Below are 18,006 nucleotides of genomic sequence, written 5' to 3'. Positions count from 1 at the left end.
GCTCTGTTAGAACAGCATTGAGATTGGTTTTACTTGAGTGAGCACATCTGAAGCACTTTCATTTAAAAGATTTTATCCTTTAAAATACTGAGAGATGTTAGAAATATTTTGGAAACGACATCTCAAAATTTACCTGTGTTTAACCATTTGAGTTCTTTTCAATAGAAACCGAAGTGTTCGTCCTTTTTTTTTTTTTTTTTTCCTTATCAGAAAAACGAGAAATAAACGCAAGTAGATACATTTATTTCTGGGTAACTTCAAGCGTTTCATTATGCTGAGAAAGGGTAGCCATCATTTTAGAAATTAGGAGAGCCGATAGAAAACTAGAAGGTTTTATTCCCTAGTTCTTATTCAGCCCCAGTTTTAACTGATTTTGAAAATAAATAATTAAAATAGTTTTTCTTCCTGAAAAGTAAAATATGGCGCCGTATTGTAATTAGGGCTCCATATTTTAAGTCCTATATAAAGCAAACATGGACTGCAGTCAGATGATGGCGTGAGGTCATCACTTAACGCAGAGCAGTTAAAGTTGGAGTTTCTCTTCTCCATGTCCATTCCCCGAATGTCTCTGGTCTCCAACACATATGTAGTCTATACAATGTGAAGGACTTTAAAAGCAGCCACGGCCTGTTTTTCCCTTTCGTGTCTGTTCTGCAGCACTTCCAGCAGTGAGATTTCAGGTAAGGTGTCTTCTTTTCCAGCATGGGCTGGATTTTTCTTTTCTTTTGAGGCTTGACCACTCAGATTTGAAGATTTGGGTTTGGGGATGGTCTTAGCATATTCCAAAGCCTAAAAGCATATAAAAGTTTATTTGAGATGGGAAGGGAGCCCTGGATTCCTTAAATCTAGTCTTAGAAAAGGTTTATTGATAATCTTAATGGAGACTGTTGCTACAGGTAATATACTAAGACATAGGTGGAAATGGAGACCAAATGGAAAATAAAAATAATGCAATATAACACACAGTTTAAATAAAATTAGCCATGTAACAAAATGCTGTGGAAAAAAAAGAGTTGAAGACTGACACATACAGTTGTGCCTTTGGATGTTTTCTTTATAAAACTGAGCTTTATTAAAGTGCTTGAAAATAGATTTCTTATGTGTTTGATCTATTTAGCTTCTGGCAGTCTTATTAAACCAGACCTCTATAAAGGAGATATTAACAGACCTTTCCATCCAAAGAGGACTTGTTACAGCTTGAGACCAAAGACATCACTGTAGTTGAGATAAAATTGAGCCTCCATTATTATACCAACTATTCTTGTTTCTGGCTCTTAGACCTCTCGCAAGTATTCCTTAGAGGTTGAAAATTATTTTTTCTTTTTTTTTTTTTGTATACCTATAGAAACCTGGATACTGAAAAAAAGCAGACTTTTATTCCAGGTTGTCAGTTCTGAAAGGCATTACAATAAAAATGAGATCACTAAATATGATTTCTAAATCTGCCTTTATATGTTTTAACACTTTTTTAAAATTTAAAAATTGAAGTATAGTTAATTTACAATGTTATTTTCAGTTCAGTTCAGTCGCTCAGTTGTGTCCGACTCTTTGCGACCCCATTTTAGTTTCAGGTATATAGCAAAGTGATTCGCTTTTATATATATACACACATACTTTTTCAGATTCTTCCCCATTATGGGTTATTACAAGATATTGAATATAGTTCCCTGTGCTATACAGCAGCTCCTTGTTGTTTATCTGTTTTATATGTAGAAGTGTGTATATGCTAATCCCAAACTCCTAATTTATCTCCCCTCCCTAGATTTACATTTTAGTAAGAGTTTCCTGAGAGCTGAAATGGGGATAGATACAATATATGTAAGTTCTGGAAGGGGAAAAATTCCCAAAACAGAAAAACTCCAGACTTCTCCGTGTGTGTAGGTTACTTCTGTTGGAATTTCTAATTATAGACTTGCTGCCTTGAATTTTTTCATGAAAAAATAATGGTTTGGAGAAAAAAAGTGGCACCATGGAAACTCAATCAAGAGGACTGAGGTCTTCAAGGTCTGAGGAAGAAAGGCAATAGATAGAAAATATGAGAGTCTGTGAAAGAGAACACGAAGTACAAATACCTAAAAGCAACAAAGGGTCACTTGTCCCTCATGCAAAGGGTCCCCCGTCCTTGCTGGGACTGAGGCAGAGACTTGTACTGCAAAGCTCGGTGTCCCCATAGAACGTATTTCATTCACATCACAACTTAGAGTTGGATGACTTCTGAGAGGGAGAACATTCTGTATTTTATGAAATCATTTTTCTTGGGTTGCTGTTGTTCAGTCGCTCAGTCATGTCTGACTCTTTGCGACTCCATGGACGGCAGCACATCAGGTTTCCCTGTCCTTTATCTCCCAGAGTTGGCTCAAACTCGTGTCCATTGAATCAGTGATGCCATTCAACCATCTCATCCTCTGCCGCCTCCTTCTCCTGCCTCAATCTTTCCCAGCATCAAGGTCTTTTCCAATGAGTCAACTCTTTGCATCAAGTGGCCAAAGTATTTTCTTAGGTAGAGGAACCTATACCTATTGTACCATCCCTTAGGAAAAACGTAGGGAGTGAACTTGAAAGAATGAAGGACTTTCCTCTGACACTGGCACCCAGAGATGGCAAGAAGATGCTAATTTCTTAAAGCTTATTTAGTGCTAGAGAAGGAAATTGATGGTTAATCAGGATTACTAGTTTCTTTTAGAAAGAAAACCACCTAAGCATTCAATTTTTGTGTGACAAACTTGAAATACTAGGAGGAAAACACATGGAGGACTGAAAATAATAGTGACCCTCAGGGGAACAAAAGACTCTCACCTTCCAGCAGCAGATGTGGGTATATCACTTTTACATCAATACCTGTGAATGACGGGGCTGCTGCAGGAATGCTAATAGCTAAAACATCCTCTGTGTTCAAAAGATGCGGGGAACTTAAGTCATGCGGTCACAAAGGTTTCCTTTTCATTCTGATTGAAAAGAGAACAGCCTTGGTGAGAGTTTCTTACCTTTTGCCGCGGGACAGCAGATTTATTTTCAGTAATTGCTGTTTGTGGCTTTGAGGGGATGGATAGTGCCTTCATGTTGTACTCCTTCACTTGTTTAGCATATTCCTTTTGCTGTATTAATTTCTGCATCTGTTCAGAGAAGTGCAGGGAGGGTGACTCACAGGTCCTGCTAGATCACTGTGTTCTCTCTTTCAAGTGACACTAATTTTAGTGAGCTGGGCATACAGTATCATTAGCACAGGGGAAATGGGATTACCACGTGTGACAGCAGTGAAATGGTTAAATTAATGTTTCTCCTAGAAATCACTCTCTCTGAAGGGGGGACTAATACACCCAGTGTTCCTTTAACAGGGGCTAAATCACATTCAGCCTCTGCTTTGTTGCGTTTACCCAATTTATTTTCATTTTGCGTCCAACTTTGAACTCTGCTCTCTTTTTATGCCTTGAGTGCAACTGCAGTTAAAACACATTAAATGAAGATCTCCTTTCACTAGAGGAAAGAGAATAAAGTGGATGCACTTTTCATGGGTTGGGAAACTCTTACCCTGAGTGTCTTCTCTGTAGCCACTCTTCAGTATTATGAAGATAACTCTATTGGGAAAGACCAACAACCACATAACACACACATCTCTTTTCATGGGCATGTGCCCCACTTTTCTGTTTGGGCCTTCAAAACTAACTTAAAAGGTGGATACATAAAACAACATTGGCTGAGTAATTTTATTTCACGGTAGAAGGAGTGCCCGGGGCTTATTATTGATACCAGTGCTATTTCAGAGGGAGATGTTTGAATTAGAACTTGGTTCCGGGGGTCTCTCTATACAGTTCTGCTGGAAGACAAAGGGTAGATCTGAGCCTGGAAATGCTGTAGGTGCCTCCCACTCACTTTGTCTCTGATGGACTCAAGGTCAGGTCCAAGGCCTCCAAATTTCACGTCTCTGTTCTGATAACCTTTCAGCTTGGAGCTCTTGAAAATACAATCAAAGAGAGAGTTTCTTTTAGAGACTTGTATGTTCCCGCCCGCCCCTCCAAGTTGTCATAGCCACATGAGAGAGGGGAGAAGCGAAATGAAGAATGGTGGCCTGTGTGGACCTCGGGGGACTGGGTGTGTCCTGACAGTTCTTCCATTTTAATGGTCGTCATTGATAACAGTGTCCTTGGTAATTTGTAGCTGGTGGGCTGACATGTGTGGACTTTTCCACTTCTGCAATAAAAAAACACTGAAATTCTGAAAATTATAAATAAAAAATTTCAAGTGAGTAAAGTGCTGCTTTGTTATTAACTTTTTTTAAAAAAACTTTTTTCCTATTTTTTTAGTTTAAATATTTAAAAACTTTTTGACAATGTTGTGTTGGTTTCTGCCATACAACAATGCAAATCAACCCTAGTTACACATACATTCCTTCCCTCCCTAGCCTTCCTCCTCTTCCCCATCCCTCCCCTCCAGGTCATCACAGAGCACCAGACTGGTCTTCCTGTGCTACACAGCAACTTCTCACCAGCTATCCCTCTCATACCTGAGAGTATATATATGTTGATGCCACTCTCTCCCTCCCCCACTGTGTCCACATATCCATTCTCTACATCTGTGTCTCCATTCCTTCCCTGCAAATAGGTTCATCAACATAAATTTTCTAGATTCAATATATATGTGTTAAGATACTATATTTGTTTTTCTCCTTCTGACTTCACTCTGTATAACAGGCTCTAGGTTCATCCACCTCACTAGAACTGGCTCAGATTCACTCTGTTTTATGGCTGAGTAATATTCCGTTGTGTATGTGTACCACATCTTCTTTATTCATCTGTCAGGGGACATGTAGGTTGCTTCTATGTCCTGGCTATTGTAAACAGTGCTGCTTTGAACATTGGGGTACATGTGTCTTTTTCAGTTATGGTTTGCTCAGGGTACATGACTGGTAGTGGGGTTGCTGGGTCATACGGTAGATTTGTTATTAATATTTTTAACATGACAGACACATTCCTACTTTGCTGCTACTTTGACAAGTATGTCTAGTTTTGTACCATTCACTGAACCAAATGATCTCCCTGGAAGAGGCTATCTATCAATAAATGACTTGAGTAAGCACACTGCTTTGAAGGGAGAGTGCCCTGTCTGATGTTAAGATTCAAAAGAATGGAAACATGTAAAGCTTAAGAGTCTAAGGAAGACCCACTGAGAAATTCATTGTATTCAGTGTGATTCTGGATTTGTTGAAGGGTACAGGTAATTTTGCTTCCTTTGTGCCTCAGCTGTTAAAGAATCCGCCTGCAATGCAGGAAACCGTTCGGTCCCTGGGTTGCGAACATCCCCTGGAGAAGGGAAAGACTACCCACTCCAGTATTCTGGCCTAGAGAATTCCATGGACTGTATAGTCCATGGGATCGCAAAGAGTCGGACACGACTGAGCAACTTTCACTTCACTTCACAGGTAATTTTATATGACAACTATTATCACTATTGCATATTTAAAGGGGCAATACAAAACAAGGCCATTTAATTATTAAATTATGACACTTGAGCACAGTAGTAGGCAGGAAAAATACTAAGGAGCTTCTGACTGTAGGATAGATTGAGATTTTTCCCAAATTCCTGCTTTTGACAGGAAATCTGACTTGTTATTTGCAGCAGATGCCCTTGTGGTAAACCATGTCCTTTAATTTGTGAGCTCCTTTGGTTGTCTTCCTTGGGAAGGGTGCAGGCATGCTAAGTCACTTCAGTCATGTCCAACTCTTTGCAACTCTATGGACTGTAGCCCCTCAGACTCCTCTGTCCTTGGGACTCTCCAGAGGCAAGAATACTGGAGTGGGTTGCCATGCCCTCCTCCAGGGGATCGTCCTAAGCCAGGGATTGAGTCCCCGTCTCCTAACATCTCCTCCATTGGCTGTCAGGTTCTTTACCACTAGTGCCACCTGGGAAGGGTAGGAAGGACAATGCCAAAGAGATGGTTTGGGTGACAGTAATGATCTTGGGGCACATCGAAATTGGTGCTTAGAATAAAGAGCCATACCGTGGAGATGGCAGTTCTGAACTGTATACATGGTACCACCTATTTATATGCTAATGACAAGGCATTTTTCTAAATGTTGAAAGTTCCTGTTAATTATTGAAAAGTGAAAGTGAAAGTAGCTCAGTCAAGTCTGACTCTGTGACCCCATGGATTATACAGTCCATGGAATTCTCCAGGCCAGAATACTGGAGTGGGTAGCCTTTCCCTTCTCCAGGGGATCTTTCCAACCCAGGGATTGAACCCAGGTCTCCCACATTTATCACAGGGAAGCCCAAGAATCTGGAATGGGTATATACACTATATCTAATGTGTTCTTTCCTAAGAGAGAATTTGGCAGAGATAGTCAAGAGACTTTAAAAATGGAACATGTCATCATATAGTTACTGCATATAATTCTCAAATCTTAACGGTAAATTTACATATACACATGGATCAACTGTTACTACTTACAGGGACTATTGACTGACTACCTGGGGGTCAGATCACTTAGCTTCTCCATTGCTATTTCCAAGGCTTAGAGCCAAATTCTCTTTTTCCCAGATCCCAGCACTGAGCTTTGGCCTTTGAGATGGAGGGTGTACCTTGGAAAACTTTTATTCACACTGCGACAGCCCCTCCCCCTTTCCCTTTATCTTGCCTTGAATGTGGATATGATTTCTGGAGCTAACAGCAGTCTTGAGGCCAGGAAAGGGAAAAAAGAACAACAGAATCATAAGTACTGGTTCTGATGTTTTCAGCTCTGGAACCACCAGTGCAACTAAACTAAACCTCCTTGTGAATTAACTATATGTAAGAAGAATGAACTCAAGAATTTTTCAAGTTGTTGTAAATAGCAATTCTGTGACTTGTAGCTGAAGGCAATATTTCTATGGTCCTACAGAATTTTTATAGTACATCTCGGGGCTTCAAAGGGCCAAAGTCATGTGCCATTTAGGCAACAGTTCTACACTGCAAAGATGAAAGTTCTGTAAATAGTATTTGCCTTATTGGAATGTTAATATAACATTATATTATATAATGACATTTATAGTCAAAACTCTTTCAGTGCATCTAATCCTAAAAGATCAAAGAAGATCCTTTCTTAAAGAAGGCTTTGTTGTTGTTTGGTTGCTCAGTTGTGTCCAACTTTTTGTGACCCCATGGACAGTCTACTGAATCTGTGATGCTGTCCAACCATCTCATCCTCTGTTGCCACCTTCTCCTCCTGCCCTCAATCTTTCCAAGCATCAGGGTCAAAGAAGGCTTTGGACTAAAATGACTAGAACATTAATAACATTATGTATATAGAAGAAACAGTGTTCATTGAAGCCACTTAAAAATCATAAATCTCCTTTAAGAGAATGGAATCATCACCCAGAAAAACCACTACAGCTGCTTTCCTGCCCTTTAGATGTGTCTGCACCTACTTTTCTAAAATTGTCCCTATGCTACAAATTATTTTGTTATTTTTCCCTGAGGTTAGCATGACACTGTATTTCCCTGCCACTGAATATTTTCTGTGTATAACATGCTATTGACTCTTTGTAGTTGAATTATTTAGTGCTTTATCCAAATGGTGAACATTTAAGATGTCCTAGGGATGAGCACAGGCCTCCCTTGTGACTCAGCTGGTAAAAAATCTGCCTGTGATGTGGGAGACCTGGGTTTGATCCCTGGGTTGGGAAGATCCCCTAGAGGAGGGAAAGGCTACCCACTCCAGTATTCTGACCTGGAGAATTCCATGGACTGTATGGATCATTATGGAACCCCAGCTGGGATCCCCTATTCAGCAAAGACTGCTCCCCATGCACACACACAGCAGCTGCTCCTCCAACCACACCCCTCCTCCTGTGCACCCACCCACAGCCCTTGACCCTGGCTAGCCTCCCCCAACACAGGCCACCAGATGGGCTCCTGAGACCCTCCCCCCTGCAAAAGGCTGTCTGTGTGCAGCTCATTCCGCTGGGGGTGGAGAGTAGGAGGGTGTACGCTAGACTGGACTGGCAAATAGAGGCCTGGGGTGGGGGAGTCAGTGTGTCTCAGTTTCCTCCCCAACAACGGAACTTTTATAATATCTGAAAACTGAGGGGACTTCCCTGGTGGCTCAGAGAGTAAGAGTCCACCTGCAATGCAGGAAATGTGGGTTTGATCCCTGGGTTGGGAAGATCCCCTAGAGAAGGAAATGACAACCCACTTCAGTGCTCTTGCCTGGAGAATCCCTTGCACAGAGGAGCCTGGTGGGCTATAGTCCATGGGGTCACAGAGTCAGACACAACTGAGTGACTGACACATGCGCGCACACACGCACACAGGGATGAGCACTGTTTGTCGGCCACTCATTGTTTCTTCACAATTATTTCTTCTCTTCTCACTTCTCAATTATTTCTTCGCTTCTCTGAAGAGAAGTGAGATTATTGAAACAGAATCGTGAACGTATTCAGGGCCATTCATGAACATTTCCGTTAAGGAGGCAGAAGAATGCTTCTTTTGTGCAGATCTTGATGACACTGAGTATTATCACATTGTAAAAACTCTGCTGATTTTTAGTAGGTGAATGAGCTCAGATATCCTTTTCTTGGCAACTGTGAATTTGTTCTTTATCTGGCCTATGCCACCTGTGCCATTGTTTTTAGCATAATCACTAAGTTACTATCTATTTGCCAAAGTAAACCAAAGATGAAAAAGGAGGGAACCCACTCATGTCCAAGTCACAAATCCAATTTGTCCAAAACTGAGAGAAAGAAATGATTAGTGCCCAGAAATCACATCCTTAGTCTGAAGCAGCTTAGCCTTAATCATCCCACCGACTCACAAAAGACAGATTGTGAAGCATGAGTAATTGCTTATTACTGCCCTGTCCAAGTTCTTACTATCACCTGGATTAGACGTCATGGCGGTCACAGGAAGACAGAACCGAGGGCCCAGTACTGAAGACTGACACAAAAGAGTGTGGACCGAAAGGGGAATCTCCAAATGCTGCTGACCCCTTGACAGGCTGAGCTGCTGCCAGCGAATATAAGAAGGGACGTTTCTCAAGGGAGCGCCAGGGCTCCTGACAGAGTTTGTTCTGGGTGACCGGCAATGAAAAATCCTGGATTCACTTGTTAGCCTCAAGTAATCTTGATTGGTTCTCAGTGCTGTAATTTTGTTTGATCCCTTTCCATCAAAAATCTTTTTAACAGCTTAATTGAGATAAAATTCACACACCACCACATTCACCCATTTGAAGTTGTACAAGTCAGTAGTTTTTAGTGTAGCTATCAAGCTGTGCAAGAGTCACTCCACAATCCAATTTTAAAACATTTTTATTATCCTAAAAAGAGACCCCATACCCATTAGCAGTCACTCCCCTCCCCTCTCTCCGTCCAGCCCTAGGCAACCACTAATCTACTTTCTGTCTCTTCAAAAGGCTGTCATAGGCAAATAATCCCTAGAATTTACTTTGATTTACCTCTTTTTGGCTGTTACAAGACCAAAAGCTCACGACAGCGCGATGCCCTCAAATTTTTTAAAAAATTACATCAACAATAATGTCTCATTAGGTCTCCAAACATGAGGAAAATAAAAATATGTTTTCAACAAATCTCCAGTGGGGTTTCACTGCTAGTGTTTGTGTGAGATGCCCATGGGCTGACATTAGCCAACTCTGGCTCTAGTTGGTGACTAACCAGGCCAAACCTGCCCCTTGGAACTGGTGTCCACGGGTCATGACTTTGGCAGAGTTTGGCATAGGATTTCCTGGTGGAAGGTTTCTGCCAGCCATCCATCATGCTTCTCAAGTTAAGAGATGGATTTTACTGTAAACTTGGGGCAAAAGCTCCCTGAACTGAAAATGACATCAACTGTCCCCGGGAAGACTTGTGTCAACTCTGAGAGGTCATGCCCCGAGGTGGGGGGACACTGCAGGACTTAACCCCAGAACATTCCTCAGATGTGTAAGGGTGAGAGAGTTATGTAGTGATGGGATAGAAAACAATGTCTCCAATACTGGGGAACAGCAAGGGAAGGAAATCTGCTCTGCGGTTACTAAACTTAATCCAAATAAACCTCTTCTTAGAAGCAGTCGAGCAGCAATACCCAGATTGTCTGTGACAACAAACACACAAGTTAATTACTGTGGCTCAGCTCTGCACAGCTGTCAGAGAAGTCCTTAAGCAGTTATTCTGTGCAGGTTGCAGTGGATATTTTTATACTGTTTGTCATCCCTTGTGCTGGGTTAATCTCTCACTGCCTGACATCTGGACTCAGTGGCATGGACAATGCTGAGTATTCATAAATCAGTCACAATACAACTGCCAGGAGAAGAGGGACGGTGCTTAGGCCTATTATCTTGACAAATCCTCAGATTTTTACTGTGGTTCAAGTCAATTCCCTTGGAGACCAAGAGATTTGCTTTGACTGGGAAATGGGCCTGATCTGGGTAATAAGTCCCTGTGTCTGGGGCCCTGGCTACCTGCTGTCCTATACAAATAGCTTGGTTCTCAATCATTGTAGCTTCTGGAACGGCTCCCTGGACAAAGAGTGCTTCTTTGTCTTTGTTGGATGTAGGCTGAAGGTCTTGGATGGAGAAAATGGGTACGAGTGGATTGTTACATCCCCGAGAGAAAGCAGGAGGGCAGGAATTTCCCAAGTTTAAAGAGGGTTTGGAAAGCAGTAAGTGGAAGTTCTCTTTCTTCCTCTTCCCTCTCTCCCAGATCTTAGATGTCTGGTGATACCCACCACCATCTGGGCCTATCCTCTACCCTCCCAGGTAAAATGCAAATTCAGACTACAGGAGGAGAAGGAAGGGAAGGGAAATGAACATCTAGTTGCATTTATTCTTCACTAGGTACTAAGCTAAGGTTTTGGGGTTTCCTTGGTGGCTCAGTGGTAAAGAATCCATCTGCAAGTGTAGGAGATGCAGGAGACAGGGGTTTGATCCCTGGGTCAGGAAGATCCCCTGGAGGAGGAAATGGTAACCCACTCCAGTATTCTTGCCTGGAGAATCCCATGGACAGAGGATCCTGGCAGGCTACAGTCCATGGGGTTGCAAAGAGTCAAACATGACTTAGTGAGTAAAACAGCAACAACAATCTAAGGTTTTAATATGGTATTTCATTTAACTGTCAAATGAAATCTACCAAAAGAACGACTCTAATTGTACAAATGGGGAACTAGGGGCTCAGGTGAATTAATAACTTGCCAAGTTATGCAGGGATTAGGTGATGGAAATTTAGAAATGGCCAAGTGTGTGACTTCCACTGATCCCTGCTCACTAGAAATTGAGCTAAAATAATCCACAGTTGGTAGGAACCCTAACCCAGAAGGTTCTCATCTGAAGTGGTGTGTTTGAGCTCTTTCTTAGGCCCTGATAACTCATAAGTTCTAGAGGGACAGGACATCCTCATCTTGAGAATGTGCTGGTTCCTAAGCTCTGAATACATTTCCCCATAGAAGTAATAATATGCATGGTGTCTGGCTTCCTAGTCCAGTGTACAAACCCTGTTCTGTTTATGAAGTACTTGAAAACAGTACTAATTGTACCTCAGAACCTAACTGTAATGTAATCTAAGCATATAATGATGTTTTGGTGGAAAAATAAGTTACTTATGATCCCAGGAACACATTTCTTCTTAATACAGTAAAACTGGGGATTATCCCAGCTCCAAACAACTAGTAGTGGTCTCCATGGCCTGGGCAAGAATTAGGACAGAGGATGTGAGGAAAGGTCAGACAAGGAGCTCAAGGAGCCCTTGGGTGGGGGTATGGGAAGGGGTGGTGGTAAGGACCCTGGGTTGTGAGTGAGTTGAAGACCTGGGCTGCGTGGGCTCTTGGCTGGGGGCTGTGGCAGTGGGTTGAGGTGTTTCATCTCCATCAACCTCTGAGGTCTTTCTCAGGAGGACACAGCAAGCCGGTCCTCCTTTCCTTCTCTGTAATATAGAACTAGTCCACTTTCCCTTGTTCTCTTTAAGGCCACCCTTTCCTTTTTTTCTGAGGCTCCCACATGAGATTTTAGCTCATGACCCCCTATTCCTGGTGTGCTCTGCGTCTATCTGCTCTGCATGACATAGCCAGAACAGTCTTTCTTAAAAGGCTAAGCTGAATATAGTAAAGTTGCAGGATATAAAATTAACACACAGAAATCCCTTGCATTCCTATACACTAACAATGAGAAAACAGAAATAGAAATTAAGGAAACAATTCCATTCACCATTGCAACAAAAAGAATAAAATACTTAGGAATAAAGCTACCTAAAGAAATAAAAGACCTATATATAGAAAACTATAAAACACTGATGAAAGAAATCAAAGATGACACAAATAGATGGAGAAATATACCATGGTCATGGATTGGAAGAATCAATATAGTGAAAATGAGTATACTACTCAAAGCAATCTATAGATTCAATGCAATCCCTATCAAGCTACCAGCGGTATTTTTCAGAAAACTAGAATAAATAATTTCACAATTTGTATGGAAATACAAAAAACCTTGAATAGCCAAAGCAATCTTGAGAAAGAAGAATGGAACTGGAGGAATCAACCTGCATGACTTCAGGCTACACTACTAAGCTACAGTCATCAAGATAGTATGGTACAGGCACAAAGACAGAAACAGATCAATGGAACAAAATAGAAAGCCCAGAGTAAATCCATGCACCTATAGACCTCTTATCTTTGACAAAGGAGGCAAGAATATACAATGGAGAAAAGGCAATCTCTTTAACAAGTGGTGCTGAGAAAATTGGTCAACCACTTGTAAAAGAATGAAACTAGAACACTTTCTAACACCATACACAAAAATAAACTCAAGATGGATTAAAGATATAAATGTAAGACCAGAAACTATAAAACTCCTAGAGGAAAACATAGGCAAAACACTCTCTGATGTAAATCATAGCAGGATCCTCTGTGACCCTCCTCCCAGAGTAATGGAAATAAAAGCAAAAATAAACAAATGGGACCTAATTAAACTTAAAAGCTTTTGCACAATGAAGGAAACTCTAAGCAAGGTGAAAAGACAGCCTTCAGAATGGGAGAAAATAATAGCATATGAAGCAACTGAGAAAGAATTAATCTCAAAAGTATATGAGCAACTCCTGCAGCTCAATTCCAGAAAAATAAATGACCCAATCAAAAAATAGGCCAAAAAACTAAACAGACATTTCTCCAAAGAAGACATAAAGATCGCTAACAAACACATGAAAAGATGATCAACATCACTCATTATCAGAGAAATGCAGATCAAAACCACAATGAGGTACCATCTCATGCCGGTCAGAATGGCTGCTATCAAAAAGTCAACAAACAATAAATGCTGGAGAAGGTGCAGAGAAAAGGGAACACTCTTACACTGTTGGTGGGAATGCAAACTAGCACAGCCACTATGGAGAACAGTGTGGAGATTCCTTAAAAAGCTGGAAATAGAACTCCCACTGCTGGGCATATGCACCAAGGAAACCAGAATTGAAAGAGACACGTGTACCCCAGTGTTCATCACAGCACTGTTTACAATAGCCAGGACATGGAAGCAACCTAGATGTCCATTGGGAGACAAATGGGTAAGAAAGCTGTGGTACATATACACAATGGAATATTCAGTTCAGTTCAGTCGCTCAGTCGTGTCCGACTCTCCGCGACCCCATGAATCACAGCACGCCAGGCCTCCCTGTCCATCACCAACTCCCGGAGTACACTCAAACTCATGTCCACAGAGTCGGTGATGCCATCCAGGCATCTCATTCTCCGTCGTCCCCTTCTCCTCCCGCCCCCAACCTTTCCCAGCATCAGAGTCTTTTCCAGTGAGTCAACTCGTCACATGAGGTGGCCAAAGTATTGCAGTTTCAGCTTTAGCATCAGTCCCTCCAATGAACATCCAGGACTGATCTCCTTTAGAATGGACTGGTTGGATCTCCTTGCAGTATAAGGGACTCTCAAGAGTCTTCTCCAACACCACTCATTACTCAGCTATTTAAAAGAATGCATTTGAATCAGTTCTAATGAGGTGGATGAAACTGGAGCCTATTATATAGAGTGAAGTAGGTCAGAAAGAAAAACACCAATACAGTATATTAACGCATATATATGGAATTTAGAAAGATGGTAATGGTGACCCTATATGTGAGACAACAAAAGAGACACAGATACAAAGCACAGACTTTTGGACTCTGTGGGAGAAGGTGAGGGTGGGATGATTTGAGAGAATAGCATTGAAACATGTATATTATCATATGTGAAATAGATCACCAGTCCAGGTTTGATGCATGATACAGAGTACTCAGGGCTGGTGCACTGGGATGACCCTGAGGGATGGGATGGGGAGGGAAGTGGGAGCAGGGTTCAGGATGGGGAACACATGTACATCCATGGCTGATTCATGTGAATGTATGGCAAAAACCACCAGAATATTGTAAAGTAATTAGCCTCCAATTAAGTTAAAAAAAACATGAAAATAAAAAAGAATGTTAGTAGGATCTAGCTCTCTACTACAGAGGCTAAGAATAAGGTTCTAAATCTGATGACTGCTAACCAGAAAACCACCTTCAGTTCTGTCATCACATGCTTTAGTGTTTCCATGTAAACTGCTGACTAAGGGGAAAGAGCCACTTAAACCACTAGCTATCTATTAATCCACAAATCATCTGATGAACACATACACATTCTGGCCAAAAATGAGCAGCTAACATGTCAGGGGACTCACTGTAATTTCTTTGCAAGACCCTAATTTGACCAGTATGTGACTGAACTGACAATTTTGTGTCTGTATCTTTTCACTTTATCCACACACCAGAAAACAGACTAATGAGCAATACAATGATCAAAAGCACAATAAAACAGAAGAGAAATAAAGCCCTCAATTAACCACCCATGACTGAAATTCCTCATATTTAACTGTAAAGCATATTATCCCTGTTCCTGATATTGAATCTGATAAAATATCTGAAGCAGGACTAGTAACAGAATAGTTCCTCGGGAAATATAACTGGTTAATAATAAATGGAGGACAGAAAAACATAAGCACAGAGAAAGAATAAATGAAAGCCTGGTTTTTACAGAGACCTTTATTTTCATTGAAAAGTATTTCTTCTCTCTGAACTCAAGAAATGCTAAGGGTGCAAACCATTCAAATTAAAACCGTCACCTGATTTGAATGTCTTTGACATGAAACTTTTCATTCGTATCTTTTGATGTCTTGTGACTATACCCCAATTTTTCACCCTAGCCCTTTGTGTCTCATCTCTTCTTTTCAGTTGTTTTATTAACCTTCTGGTTATAAAAGTAATGCATGCTCAGTTCCCAAAAAAAAGAAATCAGAAAATATGAACAATTATCAACAGAAAATAAAGGTCAATGTTAATCCCATAAAATAAGATAAAAAGACTAAGCTAATTCTGGTTAGAATTCTTCAGTGCCTCCCGCCAACCTGCACCTCTACCCTCCAGCCTAGAGATTAGAGCCCTCCTTCCACCAGTGACAAGCAAGATACTGGCAGATCTACCCAACCCCCTCAACTCTCTGACCTATTTCTCCACTGTCATGTCTCAACACTTAGGCCTCTCAGTTTGAGTGACTGTGCTGTGCTTAGTCGCTCAGTTGTGTCCGACTCTTTGCAACCCCATGGACTGTAGCCTGCCAGGCTCCTCTGTCCATGGGCTCATCCAGGCAACAATTCTGGAGTGAGTTGCCATGCCCACTTCTTTACTGTCTGAGCCACCAGGGAAGCCCCAGTTTGAGTGACAGCAACCTTGAATTGCTTCAGTTCCCAGCATGCTTTGTGTTCTCGCACACTTGAGAACATTTGCTCATGCTGGTCCCTCTGCCTGAGATGCTTTCATTCTTCCTTCTTCTGTTAATTCGTGAACGTCCTCTCAGACACCTCAAGATCACCCCTGAAACTCTGCTTGACCCCCAGATGGGGATGTGTGCCCCCTCAATGCTCCTCTGTGTTCACCCTGCATCTCTCTCTTTTATTTCAATATACTGAAGCCACGTGCCTGCATGCCTTCCCCAGTTCCAGGTAATTGTCCACTCCTGCTGCTTGTTCACTATACGTCCCCCAGCACCTGACACCAGGTCCTGGAAGGAATTCCACACATATGTGTTGAGTTGAACTGAGGATGGCTTCCTACATCTGCCTGAGACTGGATGCTCCCCTGGACCCAGACTCTTGTGCCCCCAGCTGCTGAGTGTCATCTTCCGTGGCTCACAGTCTAGTCCCTCCCTAAGAACTGCCCTCACCCAGGAGTAGCCCAAAGTTACTACCAAAGTAACAAAGTAGTAGCCCAAAGTAGCCGTGCCCAAAGTTACTACCCTTCCCCACAGACAGGCAACAGCCAGTGGCTGATTTGTGTCAGGGAATAGCTGGTGCCTTGCCTCTGAAGGGCCATCCCAACTTCAGAACCCTCGTGGGCTTGGCTGAAGCGTCTGCTTTGAGCCTCAAAGCTGCCGCCTCTCCCTTGCTCCACCCTACCTGCTCCCTGCCTCCCAGGGGTGGTTCTGGAGGAGGGCTCCAGCTGACAGATCTCCATTTCAGAGTCTGTTCCTGGGAGGGCCCATCCACTACAGGCCTATTGCTTCCAACCAAGTCTTTCCCTGTTGCCCCTTAAAGCATTTTCCAGCTTTTCCCTTACTATTTGACACTAGAAACAAGTGGTCTCTCCTGAGGAGTTTTTATTGTTTGGAACAGTGGAAACACAAAGGGCATAAAAAGACTCCTTCATTTCTTCCTGGAAACCTTCCTTTTTTGCCTCCCACCCCCATTTCCTTTATTTAGCAAAGCAGACCTGATGGGAAAGACTTCAGTGCACAAAGGTGCAATGATGGTGAATCTTTTTGTTGTTGTTTTAAAAATATTTTCATTGGAGGATAATTGCTTTACAGTGTTATATTGGTTTCTGCCATACATCAACATGAATCAGTCAAGGGTATACATACGTCCCCTCCCTCTTGAACCTCCCTCCCACCCCACCCCCCACCCCATGGTGAATCTTATAGTATAGTATTGAGTTATAGTAAACACAGAACTCAGTAAAGCAAACATTGCAGAAGAAAAGTGCAGTCATTGGCTGTCCTGGGTGTTTTACTGCAGGAGCTGAGGTTGAGATGAGAGTCAAGGAAGAGTTCTTAGGGGATGGGGGCAGGAAGAAGAGAAAGAGGAGGAAGAGGAGCATCCCTATTCCAGGCCTACGATAAGGGGAATGAAAATCAAGGACCATGCGTATTATCAAAATGGAAGGTTAAGTAAGATGCTGTTATTACCTTAATGCTGCTTCTTTTCCTATGCTTTTTCCCCTTTTCCAGTTGAAACAGATAGCTTTCAGAATTGCTGCGGCTGATTTTCACTTGCTTTCTTTGGCCTCTCTCTGAACTGAGCTGGGATTCACTCTCCACCCTTGATAGTATGGGTGGAAGGGTGAGGCCGGGTGAGGCCCCTTCGTGGGGCTGCACCTCTGTCAGCTGCAGCAGGGCTTGCTGATGCTGCTCCATTATCTGGGAGAGCCGGGAATCTGGGGAAGCTTTAGCAGGTTGTTCCTCAGAGGAAGAATGGAATTTCCTTAAAGGAAAAACAAAAAAGCACAAATCAGTTAAAATGTAGATACATAAGACTTAGTATAAAAGTCTTCATGAACCATTGATTTACTGTATTTACCACTCCCAAGGAACCCACCACCAATGTAGGAGACATAAGAGATGAAGGTTCCATCCTTGGATTGGGAAGATCCCTTGGAGGAGGAAATGGCAACCCACTTCAGTATTCTTGCTTGGAGAATCCCATGGACAAAGGAGCCTGGTGGGCTATAGTCCATGGGGTTGCAAAGAGTTGGACTTGACTGAAGTGACTTAACATGCATGCCAATCAAATTAATGTCCTTTAGTTTAACCTTTTCATAATGATATTATTATTAATAATATCCTATTTTTTTTCTTTAGGATATTCTAGCTCTTACTTAGAACTTTCATTTACTGCATTCAGAATAGAAAAAAACACCATTCTTAAAAATCAAAGGCCTTTCCACCACAAAATACCTGGATATGGTGGATTAAATTAAACA

At 42.0% G+C, this 18,006-nt stretch overlaps 1 protein-coding gene across 1 annotated transcript in view; it reads right to left on the bottom strand.

Moving 5' to 3' along the window:
* Nucleotides 1–206: 206 nt before the first annotated feature.
* Nucleotides 207–18,006, bottom strand: part of JHY (junctional cadherin complex regulator) — an 80,557-nt gene continuing 62,757 nt past the window's right edge. Inside the window, exons 6-9 of the mRNA XM_055422502.2 lie at nt 17,213–17,507; nt 3,871–3,951; nt 2,985–3,113; nt 207–789 (exon numbers count right to left, since the gene is read on the bottom strand). Coding sequence (XP_055278477.2) covers nt 592–789; nt 2,985–3,113; nt 3,871–3,951; nt 17,213–17,507 — 703 coding nt within the window. The 3' untranslated portion in view covers nt 207–591. The remainder of the gene's footprint in view (nt 790–2,984; nt 3,114–3,870; nt 3,952–17,212; nt 17,508–18,006) is intronic.

The sequence above is a fragment of the Moschus berezovskii genome, chromosome 14 (genome assembly GCF_049115385.1).
Source record: "Moschus berezovskii isolate FMDL1 chromosome 14, NW_MosBer_1.0, whole genome shotgun sequence".
NCBI classification, from domain to species: domain Eukaryota; kingdom Metazoa; phylum Chordata; class Mammalia; order Artiodactyla; family Moschidae; genus Moschus; species Moschus berezovskii.
The sequence above is the reverse complement of the archived record's forward strand: the minus strand, read 5'-3'. Positions and strand labels throughout refer to the sequence as shown.